This window comes from Lepidochelys kempii, chromosome 17 (genome assembly GCF_965140285.1).
Source record: "Lepidochelys kempii isolate rLepKem1 chromosome 17, rLepKem1.hap1, whole genome shotgun sequence".
Classification (NCBI taxonomy): Eukaryota; Metazoa; Chordata; order Testudines; family Cheloniidae; genus Lepidochelys; species Lepidochelys kempii.
The window spans coordinates 4,647,880-4,667,604 of NC_136396.1; the positions used below are offsets into that span (position 1 = coordinate 4,647,880).

Genomic DNA, 19,725 nt, shown 5'->3' on the forward strand with positions numbered 1-19,725 from the left:
GTTGAAATTTGCCACAGAGATATTCTTCATTTAGGAAGCAGGCTTCAGATGAAGTTTGTTCCCTCTTTGGGGCAGGGATGGTCTCTTGGCTCTGTGTTTGTATAGAGCCTAGCACAGTAGGGGCCCCCGTGTGCTACAGCAATACAAATAAGAATAACAGCAGCCTTGTAAGGTATTTCCAATACTTTTCAGATGAGGAAGCTCAGCCCTGGTCTAAACTAGGAGTTGAGGTAGAATTTAGCAGCGTTAAATAGATTTAACCCTGCACCCGTCCACACGACTAAGCCTTTTTTTTTTCTACTTAAAGGGCTCTTAAAATTGATTTCCTTACTCCACCCCCAACAAGGGGATTAGCGCTGAAATCGGCCTTGCTGGGTCGAATTTGGGGTACTGTGGATGCAATTAGATGGTATTGGCCTCTGGGAGCTATCCCAGAGTGCTCCATTGTGACTGCTCTGGACAGCACTCTCAACTCAGATGCACTGGCCAGGTAGACAGGAAAAGGCCCACGAACTTTTGAATTTCAATTTCCTGTTTGGCCAGCGTGGCAAGCTGCAGGTGACCATGCAGAGCTCATCAGCAGAGGTGACCATGATGGAGTCCCAGAATCGCAAAAGAGCTCCAGCATGGACCGAACGGGAGGTACGGGATCTGATCGCTGTATGGGGAGAGGAATCCATGCTATCAGAACTCCATTCCAGTTTTCAAAATGCCAAAACCTTTGTCAAAATCTCCCAGGGCATGAAGAACAGAGGCCATAACAGGGACCCGAAGCAGTGCCGCGTGAAACTTAAGGAGCTGAGGCAAGCCTACCAGAAAACCAGAGAGGCGAACGGCCACTCCGGGTCAGAGCGCAAAACGTGCTGCTTCTATGATGAGCTACATGCCATTTTAGGGGGTTCAGCCACCACTACCCCAGCCGTGTTGTTTGACTCCTTCAATGGAGATGGAGGCAACACGGAAGCAGGTTTTGGGGACGAGGAAGATGATGATAGCTCACAGCAAGCAAGCGGAGAAACCGGTTTTCCCGACAGCCAGGAACTGTTTCTCACCCTGGACCTGAAGCCAGTACCCCCCCGAACCCACCCAAGGCTTTCTCCTGGACCCGCCAGGTGGAGAAGGGACCTCTGGTGAGTGTACCTTTTAAAATACTATACCTGGTTTAAAAGCAAGCATGTTTAATGATTAATTTGCCCTGGCATTCGTGGCTCTCCTGGATGTACTCCCAAAGCCTTTGCAAAAGGTTTCTGGGGAGGGCAGCCTTATTCCATCCACCATGGTAGGACACTTTACCACTCCAGGCCAGCAGCACGTACTCAGGAATCGTTGTAGAACAAAGCATTGCAGTGTATGTTTGCTGGCATTCAAACAACATCCGTTCTTTATCTCTCTGTGATATCACTCTCCTGAGGATAACATTCATGGTCGCCTGGTTGAAATAGGGTGCTTTTCCTAAGGGGACATTCAGAGGTGCCCATTCCTGCTGGGCTGTTTGCCTGTGGCTGAACAGAAATGTTCCCCGCTGTTAGCCACGGGGACGGGGGAGGGGCTAGCCACGCGCTGTGGGGAGGCAAAATGCAACCTTGGAATGGAAGCACATGTGCTATGTATGTAATGTTAACAGCAAGGTTTATTGTGAAAGAGTGTACCCATTGCTCTATAAAATGTCTTTTTAAATACCACTGTCCCTTTTTTTTTCTCCACCAGCTGCATGTGTTTCAAGGATCACAGGATCTTCTCCTTCCCAGAGGCTAGCAAAGATTAGAAGGCGAAAAAAACGCACTCGCGATGAAATGTTCTCTGAGCTCATGCTGTCCTCCCACACTGACAGAGCACAGACGAATGCGTGGAGGCAGACATTGTCAGAGTGCAGGAAAGCACAAAATGACCAGGAGGAGAGGTGGTGGGCTGAAGAGAGGGCTGAAGCTCAAATGTGGCGGCAGCGTGATGAGGAGGCAGGATTCAATGCTGAGGCTGCTGGAGGATCAAACTAATATGCTCCAGAGTATGGTTGAGCTGCAGGAAAGGCAGCAGGAGCACAGACCGTCGCTACAGCCCCTGTGTAGTCAACCGCCCTCCTCCCCAAGTTCCATAGCCTCCTCACCCAGATGCCCAAGAACGATTGCCCAAGCAACAGAAGGCTGGCATTCAATAAGTTTTAAACTTTTGAAGTGCTGTGTGGCCTTGTCCTTCCCTCCTCCACCACCCCTCCTGGGCTACCTTGGTAGTCGTCCCCCTATTTGTGTGATGAATTAATAAAGAATGCATGAATGTGAAGCAACAATGACTTTATTGCCTCTGCAAGCGGTGATCGAAGGGAGGAGGGGAGGGCGGTTAGCTTACAGGGAAGTAGAATGAACCAAGGGGCAGGGGGGTTTCATCAAGGATAAACAAACAGAACTTTCACACCGTAGCCTGGCCAGTCACGAAACTGGTTTTCAGAGCTTCTCTGATGCACAACATGCCCTCCTGTGCTCTTCTAACCGCCCTGGTGTTTGGCTGTGCGTAACCAGCAGCCAGATGATTTGCTTCAACCTCCCACCTCACCATAAACGTTTTCCCCCTTACTCTCACAGATATTGTGGAGCTCACAGCAAGCAGTAATAACAGTGGGAATATTGGTTTCACTGAGGTCTAACCGAGTCAGTAAACTGCGCCAGCACGCTTTTAAACATCCAAATGCACATTCTACCACCATTCTGCACTTGCTCAGCCTGTAGTTGAACAGCTCCTGACTACTGTCCAGGCTGCCTGTGTACGGCTTCATGAGCCGTGGCATTAAGGGGTAGGTTGGGTCCCCAAGGATAACTATAGACATTTCAACATCCCCAACAGTTATTTTCTGGTCTGGGAATAAAGTCCCTTCCTGCAGCTTTTGAAACAGACCAGAGTTCCTGAAGATGCGAGCGTCATGTACCTTTCCCGGCCATCCCAGGTTGATGTTAGTGAAACATCCCTTGTGATCCACAAGTGCTTGCAGCACTATTGAAAAGTACCCCTTGCGGTTTATGTACTCGCTGGCTTAGTGCTCCGGTGCCAAGATAGGGATATGGGTTCCGTCTATGGCCCCACCACAGTTAGGGAATCCCATTGCAGCAAAGCCATCCACTATGACCTGCAGTTTTCCCAGGGTCACTACCCTTGATATAAGCAGATCTTTGATTGCGTTGGCTACTTGCATCACAGCAGCCCCCACAGTAGATTTGCCCACTCCAAGTTGATTCCCGACTGACCGGTAGCTGTCTGGTGTTGCAAGCTTCCACAGGGCTATTGTCACTCGCTTCTCAACTGTGAGGGTTGCTCTCATCTTGGTGTTCTTGTGCGTCAGGGCAGGGGAAAGCAAGTCACAAAGTTCCATGAAAGTGCCCTTACGCATGTGAAAGTTTCGCAGCCACTGGGAATTGTCCCAGACCCGCAACACTATGCGGTTCCACAAATCTGTGCTTGTTTCCCGGGCCCAGAATCGGTGTTCCACTGCATGAGCCTGCCCCATTAGCACCATGATGCCCGCATTGCCAGGGCCCGTGCTTTGAGAAGTCTGTGTCCATGTCCTCATCGCTCTGGTCACCGCGCTGACATCGCCTACTCGCCTGGTTTCGCTTTGCCAGGTTCTGGTGCTGCATATACTGCTGGATAATGCGTGTGGTGTTTAATGTGCTCCTAATTGCCAAAGTGATCTGAGTGGGCTCTATGCTTGCTGTGGCATGGCGTCTGCACAGAAAAAAGGCGCGGAACGATTGTCTGCCTTTGCCCTGACAGAGGGAGGGGCAACTGACAACATGGCTTACAGGGTTGGCTTACAGGGAATTAAAATCAACAAAGGGGGTGGCTTTGTGAGAAACTGAGTGGCCCCCTCAAGGATAGAACTCAAAACTGGGTTTAGCAGGCTGTTGATTTCACAGAGGGAGGGAGGAGAAAATGAATACAAAACAAATCTGGTCTATTTCTTGTTTTGAGCCACTTCATCTATCTTTATACATCTTGCTGGCAGCGGACTGTGCAGTACGACCGCTAGCCATAGTCATCTCCCTAAGGTACAGAGATGTTAAGAGACTTGTCCAAGATCACAGACTGAGCCAGTGGCAGAGGCTTTGATTTGGGATTTAACCACATATACTTTCCATCTCCGTTCAGGATAACACTTCACTTCAACGTTAAGCATGTGCTGAATTGCTGTCCTGAATCAGTGCCAGAGTTGGAGAGATGACTGACTCCCAGTCCTCTGCTTACTAGAGGACCTCTTTGCTTTGGATGTCAGCACATCGATCAATGCCTTGATCTGAAATTAGTTGCTGAACCTTGTTTTTGCTTAGTGTCACTCTGAGGAGCAACACAAGTTGCTGACCTGCAAGACTGTGTGTAGTGAGCTGGTGCTGTAATTGCCAACAATATACAGTTGTACATTAGGGTTGATGTACTTACTTGGCCATCATAGGGTTACAGCTTTGATGTTAATTTTGCTTTGGTCAATTTCATCTTCTCAAAGGGATAAAGGTCCCCCTCCCCCACTCTTCCCAGGATAGGATCTCTCAGTGCAATAGCAGCAGGGAGGGTCTGTGCTGAGAGTCTCTCTTCCTTTCACTGTAGAGTTGTCAGGCTGCTGAAGACCGCTCTGTAATATTTAAATGATCATGTATCTTCCTCCCTTTCATTAGGAAGGGAACATTCACCCCTCTCAGTAAAGAGGGAACGTCCGTGCAGTACGGTAGCAGTGAATCATGCTGCTGGAGCTAGGGGTCAAATAATGTTACTTTCCAGGCATTAGACAGACGGTGGGAATTAAAAGCTTTACCTGGAAACTGGTTCTCTATCCCCAAGCCTGCTTTTGTCTCCCGGCCCAATTAATACCTCTCACTATTTTTGTGTCGTCTCTACCTATTGTATTGTTGGCTTGTCAGCATGTGTGTAGGTCAGGTCTGCTACCTGATTATGTAGCCAGCCTAATCCACACTCAAAGAAGCACATGGCAAGTCTGGTTGAGTACAGTACTCCAGTATAATCCTGTATGCTGTGGCCTGGAGATTCCAGCCTGTGTAAGTGTGGGCAAGGGAGTGAAATGCTAGGGCATGAGTTGGTTGATAGGAAGAGTTTAATGTAAATAATCTTATACTTTAGTTTCCAGGTCATAAGGTCTGATCCTAAGCACATTAAGATCAATGAAAAGACTCCTATTGACTTCAACAGGCTTTGGATCAGTCCCACAGACTATAAAGCTATTAGGTTATCTAGGCAGTTTCCAGCAAGAGATTTTTCTAATACTCTGTCCAGCCCACTTCTAAAGGCCCCCAGGACAGGGCTCCCATCTCTTCCTTCTGGAAGATAATCCCATAATTTAGTAGAGCTGGGACTAGTTAACCTAAACTTCCCTTTTCTAAATTTGATCCCACTCCTACTTCCACCCTCTTTGTAGAACCGTATCCTGACCTTGGTGCTGTTCATACCCTTCCAATCATGGTGGGTAGTGACAGTCCTATCATGCCTTAGGGCCTGATGCTAACAACCTCCTCTGAGTTTCTGAGCACCTGCTGCTGCTCCTGGGAACTTGGGAGTCCCCCATTTAGCCCCTGATCCTGGCTTTGCCAAGTTGGTTAGATTTCCAAGAATCATAAATTTACTACTCTAGGTTACATGGAGATACAGGATGGCCTCCTGGTTAAGGTTAAATCAGGTTGGGCCAGTCATTCACCTCTGTGTGTCTGTTCCCCATTTGTAAAATCCTCCCTTTCTTGTCTATTTGGAAGGTAAGCTCTGTGACGAATCACTGAGAATAAGGGGGCATTAGTAATACAAATAATGATTATTTGGGCTATATATATAATGAATGAGAGAATAGCTGCATTTTCTGGACATCAGGCCTAATTCTGTCTGAAGTCCAAAAGCAGCCCCTATGCTGCACCCAGAAATGGGCACTGGATAAATGAATACATACTGCCAGAACCAAGCCTAGAAGCAACTACCCTTCCTGCTGTTTGTAATGTTCATGTAGTTTGACCTTGTCTGTTTGGCCCCTAACCATAGGGTCGCTCAGTCTAAATCCCCTAAACACAAAGTATATATCTGAGGCTTCCATGTGGACAGTGACCAAAATGAAAATATTCTGAGTCTCATAGCAGTGCAGAAACAGCAGTTCCAGCCCAGGCTGTTGGGTAGGGACCAAAGGGCAGCACTAATTTCTTTACCCTGAAACCACAAACCATCTCTGTGCAGCAAGCCAGAACAGCCTTGAAGAGGAAACCCACCCCAGAGAGCAGGACATGGGAGTAAGGAGAGGATCGCCTGTTTTCATGTTCTGATATTCATCCCCAAAGCATCAGCTAGGTGGGAACAAGGGCAAGTTTGGTTGTTGCAGGCGAGGAATATGCTCAAACGTGTAGCAGGTCAATTAGGCTTAGTGGGCGTGGTGTTTGCCCTGTGACTCCAGGACACTCATGAACGCTTCTCAACAGCTGCCTGAAAGCTGAATTGTTCATTAGGCAAAAAGGTCGAGTCGTTTCACTAGGTTTCCTGGGCACTTACCCTGCAAAGCTTCTCTGAAGGCGCGTATAGGAGCCCAAAAGGCCATTAGTGATCCCAGCCCAGGACCGGGAGCTGAGTGCTTGGCCTGCCTGGACCACACTCCCTCTGGGGCTTTGGGGGCAAAAAAGGGCTTCTCTGTCTCAGCTTCCCTGCCTGGACACTTGGGCTGATCGGCGGTTTCTCTGCAAGGAAACCTAGTTTCCCTTCGGGCCTCCCTACCTTGCCCAGGTGCTGGGGGGACGCTCAGGGCAGGCAGGGGGCAAGAGGAGCGCGAAGGGTTCTTGCTCCCTGCTGCGGTGCGCTGCCCAAGACCCACTCCGGAGCGGGGCTCCGTGTGAACGCTCCCCCTAGTGCGGGGCGAACGCTCCCCCCGTTGGGCGCTGCAGCCCACCTGGGCCGAAGTCCCCCTGCGTCTTCACAGCCCCGGCGCGCCGCGGAGCCGGCTCAGCCCCGCTCCCCCGGGCTGCAGGGGAAGGCGAGGCAGGACTGCTCCAGCCCGGGCACCGGCGGGCGGGCGGCCCCCCACCGGAGGAAGCCGCGAGCTCCGCTCCGCGGGGGAAGGGGCGAACCTCGCCCCCGCGCGGAGGCTGGCGCGTGGCTGCCCGCGTGGGGCAGGGGGGCGGGAGCCGGTGCCCTGCCCCTGGGGGGCGGGGCGCGAGCGGCCCCGCCCGGGCACGGTGATGGGGGGGCCCCGAGCCGCACACCTGCCCCGGCCGCATTCCGGTGCAGCGCTTGGCGGCGAGCCGGTGACATCACCCGCGTGCCGCCCCCCCCCGTTCGCCGCCCCCCCCCCCCAGCCGCCTCGGAGCCGCGGCCCCTTCTCCCCCCGCGCGCGCGGGCGGCGCGGGCACTGTCTGCCAGGGCGGCCGGCGGCAGCGGCGGTGCGCGGCGAGGCTGGCAGGGGCGAGAGCGCCCGCCCGCGCTGCCCCCGGGAGCCCGCCCGCCCGCCTCTCCTCTCCTCAGCCGCCGCCGCCGCCGCCGGGGGGGCGCGTCCCGCCCGCAGCCGCCTGCATGACACTCCGCAAGGGGGAGAGAGCGACCATCAGCATCCAGGAGCACATGGCCATCGACGTCTGCCCCGGCCCCATCAAGCCCATCAAGCAGATCTCCGACTACTTCCCCCGCTTCCCGCGCGGCCTGCCCGCCGCCGCCAGCCGCCCGCCCCTCAGCCCCGCCGAGCCGCCCCGCGACGAGGACGAGGACGTGGACCGGCTCTTCGGGGCGTACGGCGCCAGCGGCCCCGCCGAGCAGCCGGCCCCGCGCCCGGCCGAGGAGGAGGCGGCCGACGCCGAGGGCTACGAGTCCGACGACTGCAGTAAGTTGCCAAGTCCCCCCCGGTCCCTGGCCGGAGCTCCCCGCCCCACGGCCCGGGTCTCAGTGCCCGCCCGCGGCGCTCCCCGGCCGGCCGGGCCCTGGGCTCGAAGCTCGCCTGGAGAGCCCCCCCCCCCCCCCCGGCAGCGCATGTAGGGCTGGAGGAGGGACCGCGGCTCCGGTGCCCTGGTCCCCGGCTGCAAAGAGCCACCAGTTGCCGCGGCTCTGCCTGGTCGGGGCGGGGGCTCCGCGGCTCAGCTCGCTGGGGGGTGTCGGGCTCTCCAGGCTCGCGGACCGGGGCTCTTTAAGGGGCCGCTGCCCAGCAAGTCTCCGGGCAACCCCTCTCGGGCAACTCCGGAGCGGGAGCCGCACGGGCGGAGCATGTTAAGTGTTTCCCTTGCGGAAGGCACCGCTTTGTTACATGCGGGTGTTTGCGGCTAGATTTAACCCCTCCCCACCCGCAATGTCCTTCCCGCCCGGTGTTAGAGCCGTGGATGTCTGGCTGCGTTGAACAGGGTGGCTGGATCAGCAGCTGCCTGTAGTTAATGAAGAGGGGCCCGATCCTGTCAGGCGTTGACGCCTATGGGAGTTGAGGGTGCTTGGCTCCTTTCAGGCTCAAAGTTTGAAACAAGGAGATGACTAGGGAAGGAGACCAGTTAAGAGCCGACATTGCCCGGAGGTGCTGAGCCTCACTTGGAGGAAAGGACGACCCCCCCAGGAAGCTACAGATGCTCTTTAGGGTCCTGCATTGAGAAGGGTGTAGTCTTCTCTTTGAGAAATGTCATAGCCGTCTATTGTTGCTTCTATGCTTCCTTGCCAATAGCTAGCTAAACTCAGGCTGCAGACGTGAGCCAGATCCTGATCACCCTGGAGTAACTCCCTTAAAGTCACTGTAGTTACCCTGGAAATTGTACAGCGACCTCTGAGATCAGAATCTGCCTAGTATGAATCCAGTGGTCCAAACTGCTGGCAAAGTGGCAGAATTTGGCCTTTGGTGACTCTGAGCAAGTGTGAACCCCAAACTACTCTTTTCTGTGTTCATGGCCTTATAACCCGGGTTTGGTGGCACATGCCCTCTGCTTGGGAGCTGTCTTGCTGAACCATTCTGGTCTGCAAGTGATGAAAGTGCAATATTAAGCTGAACTCCCAGCCAAACTGTTAATAACAACTTTAGCCAGATTTGGGTTATTTGCTACTGTAATTATTGGATCATCTTTGTTCATCCTGACAATAGAAATTGGAGCATTTAGTGGTGGGGGCAGAGATGCATGCAGAAGCAAAGTGCTAAGGGGCTCTGCATCTCTTTTCTTGGCTACTGGAAGATCAGCTGCTAGGATTTCAGGATGTTCGGCTTTGGGCTCTAAAACCCACTTCCCACGCCCCACTAAGTAGTCATTTGGAAGGACTAAGGGCATCCTGGTCCTTCTCATTGACACCATGGAATCAATTAAACTGGTTTCCAGTGGGCCAGCTGGTGTTTGTCTTGTTGCAGCTAAAGTTAAAAATATGTTTCTTACAGTATAACAGGTGGCAGCAAAACTGCTGATGCTGGTTTGCCAGATGTGGTTATTTTTCCACTAGTAAAGATGCAAGAACTAATAAGCTCTTCCTGCTGGTGACAGAGCAGTTAATGCTTGGTGGTTATTTGTATGACAGCAGCACCTAACCGTCCCAACCGAGTTCGGGGCCGCATTGTGCTAGTCACTCTACATACACATAGTAAGGAACAGCTCCTCCTCCTCCGAGTTTACAATCTAAATAGAAAAGACAGGTGAAGGAAGGATTATTATCCCTATTTTAGGGATTGGAAACTGAGGCACAGTGAGGTTGAGGGACTGGCCCGAGGTTGAGGGACTGGCCCAAGGTCCCACAGGAAGTCAGTGTCAGAGCTGGGATTTGGACACAGATCTCCTAGGTCTAAGTCCAGTACGTTAACCTCACATCTTCACTGACTGATGCATGAATCTGGAATGCCCTTGAACACCTAGATTAATGTCTTGGCATAGAAATAACAGTGATGATTTAGAAGCATTGGTGCCTTTACTCCTGGAGCAGTAAGTGCTGTGAGCAAAGTGTCTGTGCAAGATACAATACAGGGACCTTCTGGGGTTCCAAAGGTCAGAACACTTCCTAGCTGATTGGACTCTCTACAGGCTTTTCCAGAGAAATAACATTACTACTGAGACAGCATCTCGCCAAGGCCTGGATGATCTGAGTGAAGAGACGTCAGGCATCATCTGCTCAGCCCAGAGGAGCAAGGTCACTGCCCCACATGGGCCTCAGTGTCAAAAGCTTCCCTCCTGGCTTGTGAGATTCCTTGCTGACCATGACAAAGCAATGCTAGTGAGGCATCAGGTAGATACAGGCTGCTGATCACATCTTGCACTCAGCCTCTCTTGTTGAAATGCAAGTCTTGCCCTGCAGGAATGCTGCAGGAACTCAGGGAAACGTCTATTACTAGATATTATCTCCCACAGAGAGGATTCACAGAGCTCTCCCTATGGCTGCACTTCTCACCTAGCTCCAAGGAGACACTCCCAGTGATGGGTAACAGCATTCAGCCTTCCCTGGGGATGAACTGTGGGTATTGGCACAGCCTGGAGGGGAAGGATGATGCTGTGGATAAAGTCTGGTCAGGTGATGTGGCTCCAATTCTTGGCTTGGCCAGTGATTCACTGTGTGATTTTAGGCAAGTCACTTCACCAATCCGTGCCTCAGTTTCCCTACCTGTAAAATGGGAATAATGAAATTTACCCACCCTTCAGGGGGTAGTAACTCCCTTCTGTTTGGAAGGCCCTTTGGGATTATCAGGCAGCCTTGTTCTGGAGAAGCCCAGAGTCTCCTTTCCAGCTCGGTTTACTTCTCTAGCCTGATGTTATTTCATCACCACCTTTCTTTTTTGCTCTTTTCAGTTTGACCGTTCTCCTTTGACACGGGTATTTCCCAACCCTGCCCCCCAATAGTTCCAGAGGTAGCAGGAGGGGGATTGGAGATGGCAGGAGGTGGCCAAGTGGACCAGCAAGCTGCGGCCCCCCACTGAGATCACTGTTGAAGAATCAGTTCAGACAGAAGAGAGAAATGGAAGAGACCTGTTCAGCCTTCTGGCCTGCCCCCCTACCCTGCCACCCATATAGGAATGTCTCCAGTGTGACCATAGAAAGAGACATTCTAGAAGGACCTGCCAGGTCCCCTCTGGTCCATTCTCTGGACAGTATGGGTTTGCTCCTTACAGTGGAGGTTCCAGCCCTCAGTCCAATCCCATTTTAAAACGCCATCAGTAATCTACTCTAACCTATCTCCTAGACACCCCCTTCAAACCATCTGCTTCTCTAGCAAGCAACTCCCTCCTTCCAGAGGAGTGCATCCCTCAGGCAAACTCTTACTGAGGTTGGGGGAGTTTTTTGGCTGAGCAAGAAGGGAAGAAAGACTGAGTAAGGACTCCACCGGGGTTTCAGCCCAGGAGGCAGAAGCCTTCAGTTACATCTTGTTTCCTTCTTAGAGATTCTTCTAAATTTCCAAAGGCTTAGAGAATGCAGGGAGAAAATCCGCTGTCTGCATCATTGCTTTTAAGAGCAGAACTGTGTGTTTAATTCTGGTGCTTTGCTAAATCAAAATCATAAGGAGCAAAGAGGAACGAGGATTCCTTCAAGGGAGTGATCCAGACACAAGGCTTAGGGGTGCAGAGAGAAACCACTGGGACTGGAATTTCCAGCTGCCGGAGATGGTGCATACCGGACGGGACCTGCTGCACTGGGTCTTCTCCACCAGGAGAGAGGGGCCCAATGCTCAGCCTGGGCTTTGCCCTGACTGGCAGAAAGCAAGGAGGAATAGACCAGGGAGAGAGCCCCCAGAGGAGGGAGCAGACGCAGATTGCAGTGAAGGGGAATAGAACAGTGGCCTGGTTACAGCAGCTCTTCAGGGAGCTGTGGAAGATTTCGGAGGAGCTGAGGAAAACAACTCTAGTCCCCACAGACCAGCGAAGGAGAGGCAATAATCAGCCTGTTGAATGCCGGCTGTGAGAGCTGCAGTGAGCGAGCAGGCTTGGAGGGGCCCAGTGGAGCAGATAATGAGGGGGAAATGTCAGGAAGGCTCCGGGAGAGATGGGAGTAGTGTGGAGCCAGCCCTTACCATCACATACACAATGGACATGCTTGTCAGGGCAGGGGGCACTTGCAAGGTCCTTTATCATACTATAACGACACTTGGTCCTTCTGCAATACCAGTTATCCCTGGATCACCAAGTACTTTGCGAACTGGGGTGAAAGAAGCCTCACAAACCACTGACAGGCAAGTGGGCATGATCCCTGGCTTACAGATGGGGATGCTGAGAAATAGAGAAGGGAACAGCAAAGCCCAGACCATGTCTCCTGCCCCCTTGCCCTGTATTCTGGCCACAGGGAAAGGCTGATGCAAAGGCAGGAGAAGCCAGTGAAGTAGCTGTGACTGAGGAATAAAATCCCTGATGGATCAAAGGGGTGAAGCTAGAAAGTTAAGGAGAAATCTCTCCCAATGGGGTAGTTCGTGGCACACCAGGCAAGCTGGAGGGAGGAATAGCACTAGACAATTATACTCTGAGGGCCACAGAATTATTATTATTTATTATTAATTGCATTATTATAGCTTGTAGGAGCCCCAGTCATGGACGGACCATGACCCCATTTTGCAATGCTAGGGGCTGTACAAACACAGAACACACAGACAGTCTCTGCCCCAGGCAGCTTACAATCTAAGTATAAGACAAGAGATGGAAACAGACAGGGAAGCAAAGGAAAACATTGAGACAACGTTGGTCAGCATGCTCAGCAGTGGTCTCAGCACACCAACAGCCTAACATTGTCAAGAAGTGTGCTTTAAGCCTCAAGTGCAAATGCTGATTGTCATCAGTGGCCCTTGCAATGTCTGTCAGCCTAGGGGTGGAAGGGAGCCCTGAACTAGGACTCAGACAAGATTCTTTGGTTTTATCACTGCTCTGAGTTTCCCTGAGACCTTGGATAAGCCACTCCCCCTCCCTGTGCCTAAAGTGTTTTGTAGAGATAATGACACTTCCCAGGTGAGCTTGTGCATGTTTAGGAGGTGCGGTGTCCATCTCTCTCTGTGGGGTCTCAGTGCCAATGGAACATGCTGGATTTTTATTCCTGTACTCAGGTTGCTTGCTATACATGATTCAAAATCTGGCTGAGACTTGGAGAAGTACTACCCTTTGTTCCATTGAGTTTGTTTTCATCAGATGGTTTTAATTGTTCATAATTGAGCTGCTAATGAGGTGTCAAAGCACTTATACCAATTGAGGAGAAGAGAGCGTTAGGGGGTAGTGACTGGAGGGGAGAAAAAAAAGCAAACACCCAAAAAATCACAGTTTGGGGCATTTTATCGGATCAGAAGTAATTGTAACATAATGTCTTTTTGACAGTGGGGAAGGAACTCACTATAGATTTATTGGAAGATCATAGTTCTCTCATCTACTTCCCAGTAGCCTGCAACCTTCCAGTGAAACAAGTCTGTGTATTGCACCCATTACCGTGGTGTCTGGGCACCAACATAAGCACAGAAAGCAAAATAGATTGAAAAACTGTCTTCTATGGTGTTTCCTTTATAATACACTGCAAAGAGTGCATGTGCATGGATTTTATTATCAGTTATTAATTATTGCTATAGTATTTGCTGTTCTTAGGGAAATTATGCCAGATCATCCTCAGGGCTGCATTCACATTGTTACAGCTGTTGCTCATGTTTCCTTTTGCTGCACAATCAGCTCGCTAGTCCAGAGTAATTGGTTATTCCCAGACGGTCTGTCAAACACTAATGATATCTTTGTTTACATATAAAGTAAGCCAATCTTAGCAGCATGGCGTCGTGTTTGGGGCATAGGGCTGGGAGCCAGGGAAACTGGGTTCTGTTTGTGACACCATCACTGACTGTCTGTGAATTTTGGCAAGTCCCTTATCCTCTGCTGCAGTTCCCCACCTGTAAAACAAGCATGATAATACCTATCTACTTTAGTAAAGTGCTTTGGGATCCTCTGATGAAAAGTGCCATATGAATGCAATATAGGTAGGCATTATAGGAACACTGTAACTCTCAGAATTGTTAAGGCAGGAGTCACTGGAGGGCACTGTTACACATACTTCAATAATTCTTTTTCACAGTGTGTGAGTGAGCTTTTAGTTCTTGAAGAAGTGCTGCGTCGTTGTTCGTGATACGCTGGTCTTTGCCAGAGAGAAGCTGTGGCAGATACCGCAGAGTTTGCTCAGTACTTTATTTTTGAAGGCAGTTCTTGCAACGAGGTAGTTTCTTGGGAACATGGGCATTGGCAGGTGGGTTGAGATTTCTGAAAGAGGAGACTGCTGATGCTACTTGTGCCTGCCTCTGTCTCATGGTGGGTGTGTATGTGTAATCGAAGGAAATTACATTTAGAATATACCCAAACTCCTCCGACAGGAAGCTGACCTGCAAGGACCTGCAGAAGAATTTTGCTTCCACGCAGCTCAGCCATGATAGTGTTATAAATATCAGCTGTAGAAAATATTATTTCTAGCCCAGATCGCAGGCCTATCCTGATGTATTGCATCTTGTGACATCTGCTACAAGTGATTCACTGAGAGAGGTTTCTTAGGAAGACACTTATTTTGGGTGAAGAAAATCATTAAGCAGCCAAAGTCATAATGAAGATATTAACTACCAGCTGTTTAAAGGTGGTGATAAGAACAAAAGTAGCAAGGGATGCAGAATCTACAGATGACATGGCAATGTTAGCAGACAACACAGAGTTGCTAACAAAGATGCTGAGAATAAGCAAGGGGGAGAGAAAACAGTTTGGAAATTATCAGGATATTTACATCCTCAAAGCAGCTCCTTAGCATATGTTGCTGCTGCTATTAATAACCTTTCATTTGTCTTTGCGATCCAGATTATGCAAAAAGAATATTTTTACTACACAAATTGCCATTGATTTCAACAGGTGTCTGGATAATATTATAGTAATTTTATTGACACTGTATCAAGTCCAACTTGCCAGCAGCTCATAAAGGCAATGGAAGTGTTTTATACACATAAGTGAGATGTTAAATCCAAGGTTTAAGTGCATTAAAGAGCTTGTGACCCTTTTTGCAAGTAGAGAGGTGTTAAACCTAGGGGGTTGGCCAGCTTCCAGCTTGAGTAATGAACCAATCAGACCTGGAAGTCCCCTTGCAGTTTCACTTGAGATATTTTACTGATTGAAAGGCATTTATATGGGATAAATATATATCTTCTTTACTACTTACCCTGAGACATAGTGCAGTGTTGCTGCATATTGGTGAAAAGCTGCCATGTTCCACACTAAGTGGTGGCTGCATTTCAGTGGTGGGGAATGTGATCTGTGTACATGTATAATGACAGGGTTCAGAGTAGCAGCCGCGTTAGTCTGTATGCGCAAAAAGAAGAGGAGGACGTGTGGCACCTCAGAGACTAACCCATTTATTTGAGCATGAGCTTTCGTGAGCTACAGCTCACCTCCTCGGATGCCTTGTGGCACCTTAGAGACTAACAAACAGCTCACGAAAGCTCATGCTCAAATAAATGTGTTAGTCTCTGAGGTGCCACACGTCCCTCCTTTTCTTTTTGTGTACACGTAGTTCACCAAGAGCTCCGGTACCCTTTGGGCTCAGAGCTTTTCTTTGGGAGTAGGGCATTGTTCCTTTCTGAGGTGTGTTTGCTGCAGTTTTCAGGGGGCACTTGTTGGCACTGTAGCTACTGTGAGAAGCGTTCAACAAAACAGCTCAGCGGTGAATGGATTTTGTCTAAGCTAATCAGACTCTTTCCTGGTAGAGAACTGTTAGGGTGGGACCAGGCTGGAATTCCCATCTATCTGAGGTGCTTATTTGGCCCCCATTATCTTTGTGTCTGAGCACCTCACAATCTTTAATTCATTTCTCCTTACAACACCCCATAAGGTAGGGCAGTATTATTATCTCCAGTGTATGGAAGGGAACTGAGGCAGAGAGAGACTTGAGCCTGGTCCACACCTAAAACTTAGGTTGACCTAGCAATATCAGTCAGGGCTGTGGAAAAAATTACACCCTTTGTGATGTAGTTAAGTCAACCTAAACTGCACTGTAGATGCAGGTAGGTTGTTGAAAGAATTATTCCGTCAGCCTAGTTACCCCCTCTCAGAGGAGAAAAACCCCTTCTGTTGACATAGACATACCCTTGCCAGAGGTCGCTCAGGAAGTTTGTGGTGGGCAAGGACTTGAACCTCCTAAGTCATAGGCTAGTGCTTTAATCACTAGACTGTTCTTCCTCTCTACATACCAGCTATGTCTTCTGTCCTGACATGTCCCCAGCTGTGAGCCAAACTCAGCCCCCAGAGAAACCAGGTGCTATTACCATGTAAGACTGTCTCCACTTACACCAGGGTTGAATTTGCCCCAGGACATCTTCTGTGTGAGCTAAGGGTGGCATCTAGGAAAGCTTGATGTTATCTGCCTCCACAAAGCGGCAGGGGTCGGGGATCAATCTAGCTTGTGTTCTGTCTCCCCAATTCCCAATCCTCCTCCTGAGACCCCAGGAGGGGAGACTCAGGTAGGATCTCCGGGGGCAGTCTGCACACAGTGCTCATGTCTGTCCAGGTGTCCATCTTCGTCCTCCTGGCTGCAGTGAAGATCTGAGCACAGGCCTGCCACAGAAAGGAACCATTTTGCCAGTAGCCTCAAGCAGTTCAGGCTAATGAGTGGACCATGTGGAATCATCTTAATAATAGGCCTAATTTTGAGTGGGCTGGCTCTTCCCACCCCCTGCAGTGTGCCATTTGTTAACCTTTTCATCCCATCTCCTTCAGCGGAGGCTGTGTAGGAGATCAACACTCCAGACAAGCTCCTTTCCAAGGCAATTGCTAGTAGCAAAATAGGCAGCCATGGATCAGAAGGGATTCTGTAACCAAACTTGCTGACTGGAGATAATCATCTCCCAAGCCATGGATTTTACTCCCATTGGCCATGAGCCAAAGCAGAGTGGATAAAAATCAATGATTTAAAAAAAAATCGAATTTTTTATTTAAATCGGATTTTTTTGGTTAAAATGCTTTTTGAGGAAAAAACCGATCTAAAGATAGTTTTAATTAAGGTAAATTGTAGCTCAAAGATATCTCATCGTGGAATAGGGATTATAAATTCTAATTCTATAGTATGAGACAATATATTCGTGTGATGTTTAAGAAAAGCTTTGTAAATGAGTTCCAATAGTTCATGGATTAGGGACCCAATCTTATGGGGTTCCAGGGGCTTCTGTATAGTTTATTAAGGTTAATCTTTCTATCTACCCAATGGAACTCAGTGCTAAGTCTAGAAGATACCATCAGAGATGCTTAATTTTGCAGTTCTCAAACTGTGGGGTTGTGTCTCCAGAGATAACATGCTTGTTAACAGCAAAAATGTTTTAAAATAAATAAATAAATATATAGAGGTGAGAAAGAATAGACCACAACCTCAAATTGTCCCTCTGCAAATTTGTGTACACAGAGTCCATCCCTTACCTCGCTCTAAAAGGGCAAAGTTTCAAAAAGTTCAATGAATAGAAGATTGTTGGGGGAGGAATAGATCTGGACAAGGAGAAGAAGTCTGGAGATAAATGTGAGACGGGAGGGACAGGCAGTAGAAACAAAAGTGAAACTGTTTGAGCAGCATATTCCAGAAGTCTTGAGGTCTTTCTGAGTGTAGCCTTCATTGATTTGAGATCTACAATACCATTCTCTCACTAGACACCAGTTTGGGTCTCATCTATCTCTGAGTTGTGAAGAATATGTATTAAGGTTATAACAATCAACGAGAATGCACTTTTATGTAGAAATCCATAATTAAATAGTCTTCCTGACTAGTGATTTAAATCATGATTTAAATCAAATCCACCCTGAGCCAAAGCCTACTGGAGTCAATGGAAGATTCTTGCCAACTTCAAGAAGCTTTCAAGCAGGCCCAGGTAATGCAGCTTCCTCCTTTCCCCCTTCTCAGCTTTTTGCACGTGCTCCTGGGCACAGCATCTTCGTTAAGCATGCCTGCAGCGATGGCATGGGTGATCATTAAGGATAGTGCTGTATTTTATTAGTCCACCGAAAATAGCTATTAAATTGCATCTGTGTACAGTGAGACCACTACTGCGCTGCCAGCAAGAGACTTCCCAAGGATATGGTCTTCCAAAATGTGTCATAGGTCCAGTGCTGAAAAGCAAAATGCCCAGGGTAGCAGGATGTGCGCACAGGAAGGAGAGTCACAGTTGTGATTGCAGCTGCCTGATGACCCTGAAGAGGGCTGGAGTTAATGGGAGTTGAGGGCACTGCAGGAACAGGCCCTATGGGCTGCCAGGTGCTGAGTACCCTCAACTCTCATTTGGCTTGTTGAGACTGAATTTCCACAGGCAGCTCCTGGAAGACCAGTCACTTGGTTTTGGTTTGTATGAGCTTGTAGCTATCAAAGATTTCCTCCTCCCTACATTTCTGCAGGATAATTTTCTGTCCTTTGCAGTTATTCTCTTGTTGCTCAGCAGTCAAACGCCATGAAAGGTAGGGCTTTAAAAGCATCTCCTCTCAGTGTGGCTCTTAATGCTGAGAAGAGGTCAGTGACCCCTGTGCATGGTGGTGAGCCTCTCCTCTGGCCCCTTAGCAGCAGCACTGCTGTTGTACTGTGTTGGTGAGTCACATTGCATGTGTGCAGGGACCTCCTCTTACCAGCGGCTCCATGACTGATCTGTTCACTCATCGCTCAGATATTCCAAAGCCCAAGTGCTTGCTAAGTTCTTCATCTTTATATTTAACACTAAAGGCAATATTTTTGGTTGTTAATTGCAATGCTGAATTTCATTAAAAAAAGAGAGCAAGAGAGAGAGATTTGAAGGCCATTTCTAAATTGAAATTGCTGAAAGTGTAATTGCTCATGACATCAGGGACCATTTAGTCCTGTAAAACATAATTGCATCTCTGAACTGTTCTGAGGAGATAAGTGAACGCTCCTAGTTTGAGAAGATAGAAGACCTATGAGCACTCCATCATCTGGCTACACAAAGAATGGGCTCAGCAGGCGGGAGCCCATCAGAGGTTCGACACTATCTTGGTCCGTAACCTCTGGAAAATGGAGAAGTAGTCATTAAGCCTGTAGGCTTAAGCTTTTTTGGGGAAAACAAACAAACAAAAATCTTCTGAGAAGGTGGAAGCTTGAAGAGTTTTGTTACTTTCTCATTCCTGATTCCACTGAAGTCAACAGAAAAACGTCCTTTGTGGCTGAAAGGAGTAGAATCCGTTCCCACAGGCAGGAAAGGACCCCTGCTCTCTCCTGTTTGCTTAAAGGCATGCACTGTCTGAATTGAAATGTTTTCTCCTGTGACCCAGAGAGCCTGTAGCCAGCCCACCTTGGGCTCTGACCTTACCAGAGCTCACTAGCTCAGTGGAGTAAACCAGGGGCAATCCAGGGATGGGAGACTTGCATGGAAAAATCAGGTGTTGCAGCAAGGGGAGGTTGGTAATCCAGTGGAGGGTCCTGTCCTCTGAATCCGTGCTGAACCCATTCCCAAGGATAGTGCTAGCATGCCTCTTGGATAGTCTGAAGGGCAGGATTTTCAAAAGCACTCAGTTTCAGCCTAACTCTTCCCCCCCCTCACCCCCCCCCCATTTGGAGTCAATGCTAAAACTCACATTGACTTCAACAGGAGCAGTTAGACCAATGATAAGTTCCACCTTAAAGCCCTGACTGCTTATGGTCATCGAGGTCTAGAGGTATTGTGGGCACACTTCACACCTTGAAGGATCTGTCCCCAGAAGTCCTTTGGAACTTTTCACCAAGGTAGACATGTTAGTTGCAGTGTCATATGCAAACTGTTCTCGATCCCTAGTAGCTTCAGCTCCCTTACCCACCACGGACCGCAGCGAGTGCTGTG

At 49.3% G+C, this 19,725-nt stretch overlaps 1 protein-coding gene across 2 annotated transcripts in view; it reads left to right on the forward strand.

The window, feature by feature from the left end:
* Positions 1 to 7,458: 7,458 nt before the first annotated feature.
* DOC2B (double C2 domain beta) overlaps positions 7,459 to 19,725 on the forward strand; it is a 129,764-nt gene continuing 117,497 nt past the window's right edge. For both annotated transcript variants that reach the window (XM_073316013.1, XM_073316014.1), the window contains exon 1: positions 7,459 to 7,831. In XM_073316013.1, coding sequence (XP_073172114.1) covers positions 7,528 to 7,831 — 304 coding nt within the window. In that variant the 5' untranslated portion in view covers positions 7,459 to 7,527. The remainder of the gene's footprint in view (positions 7,832 to 19,725) is intronic.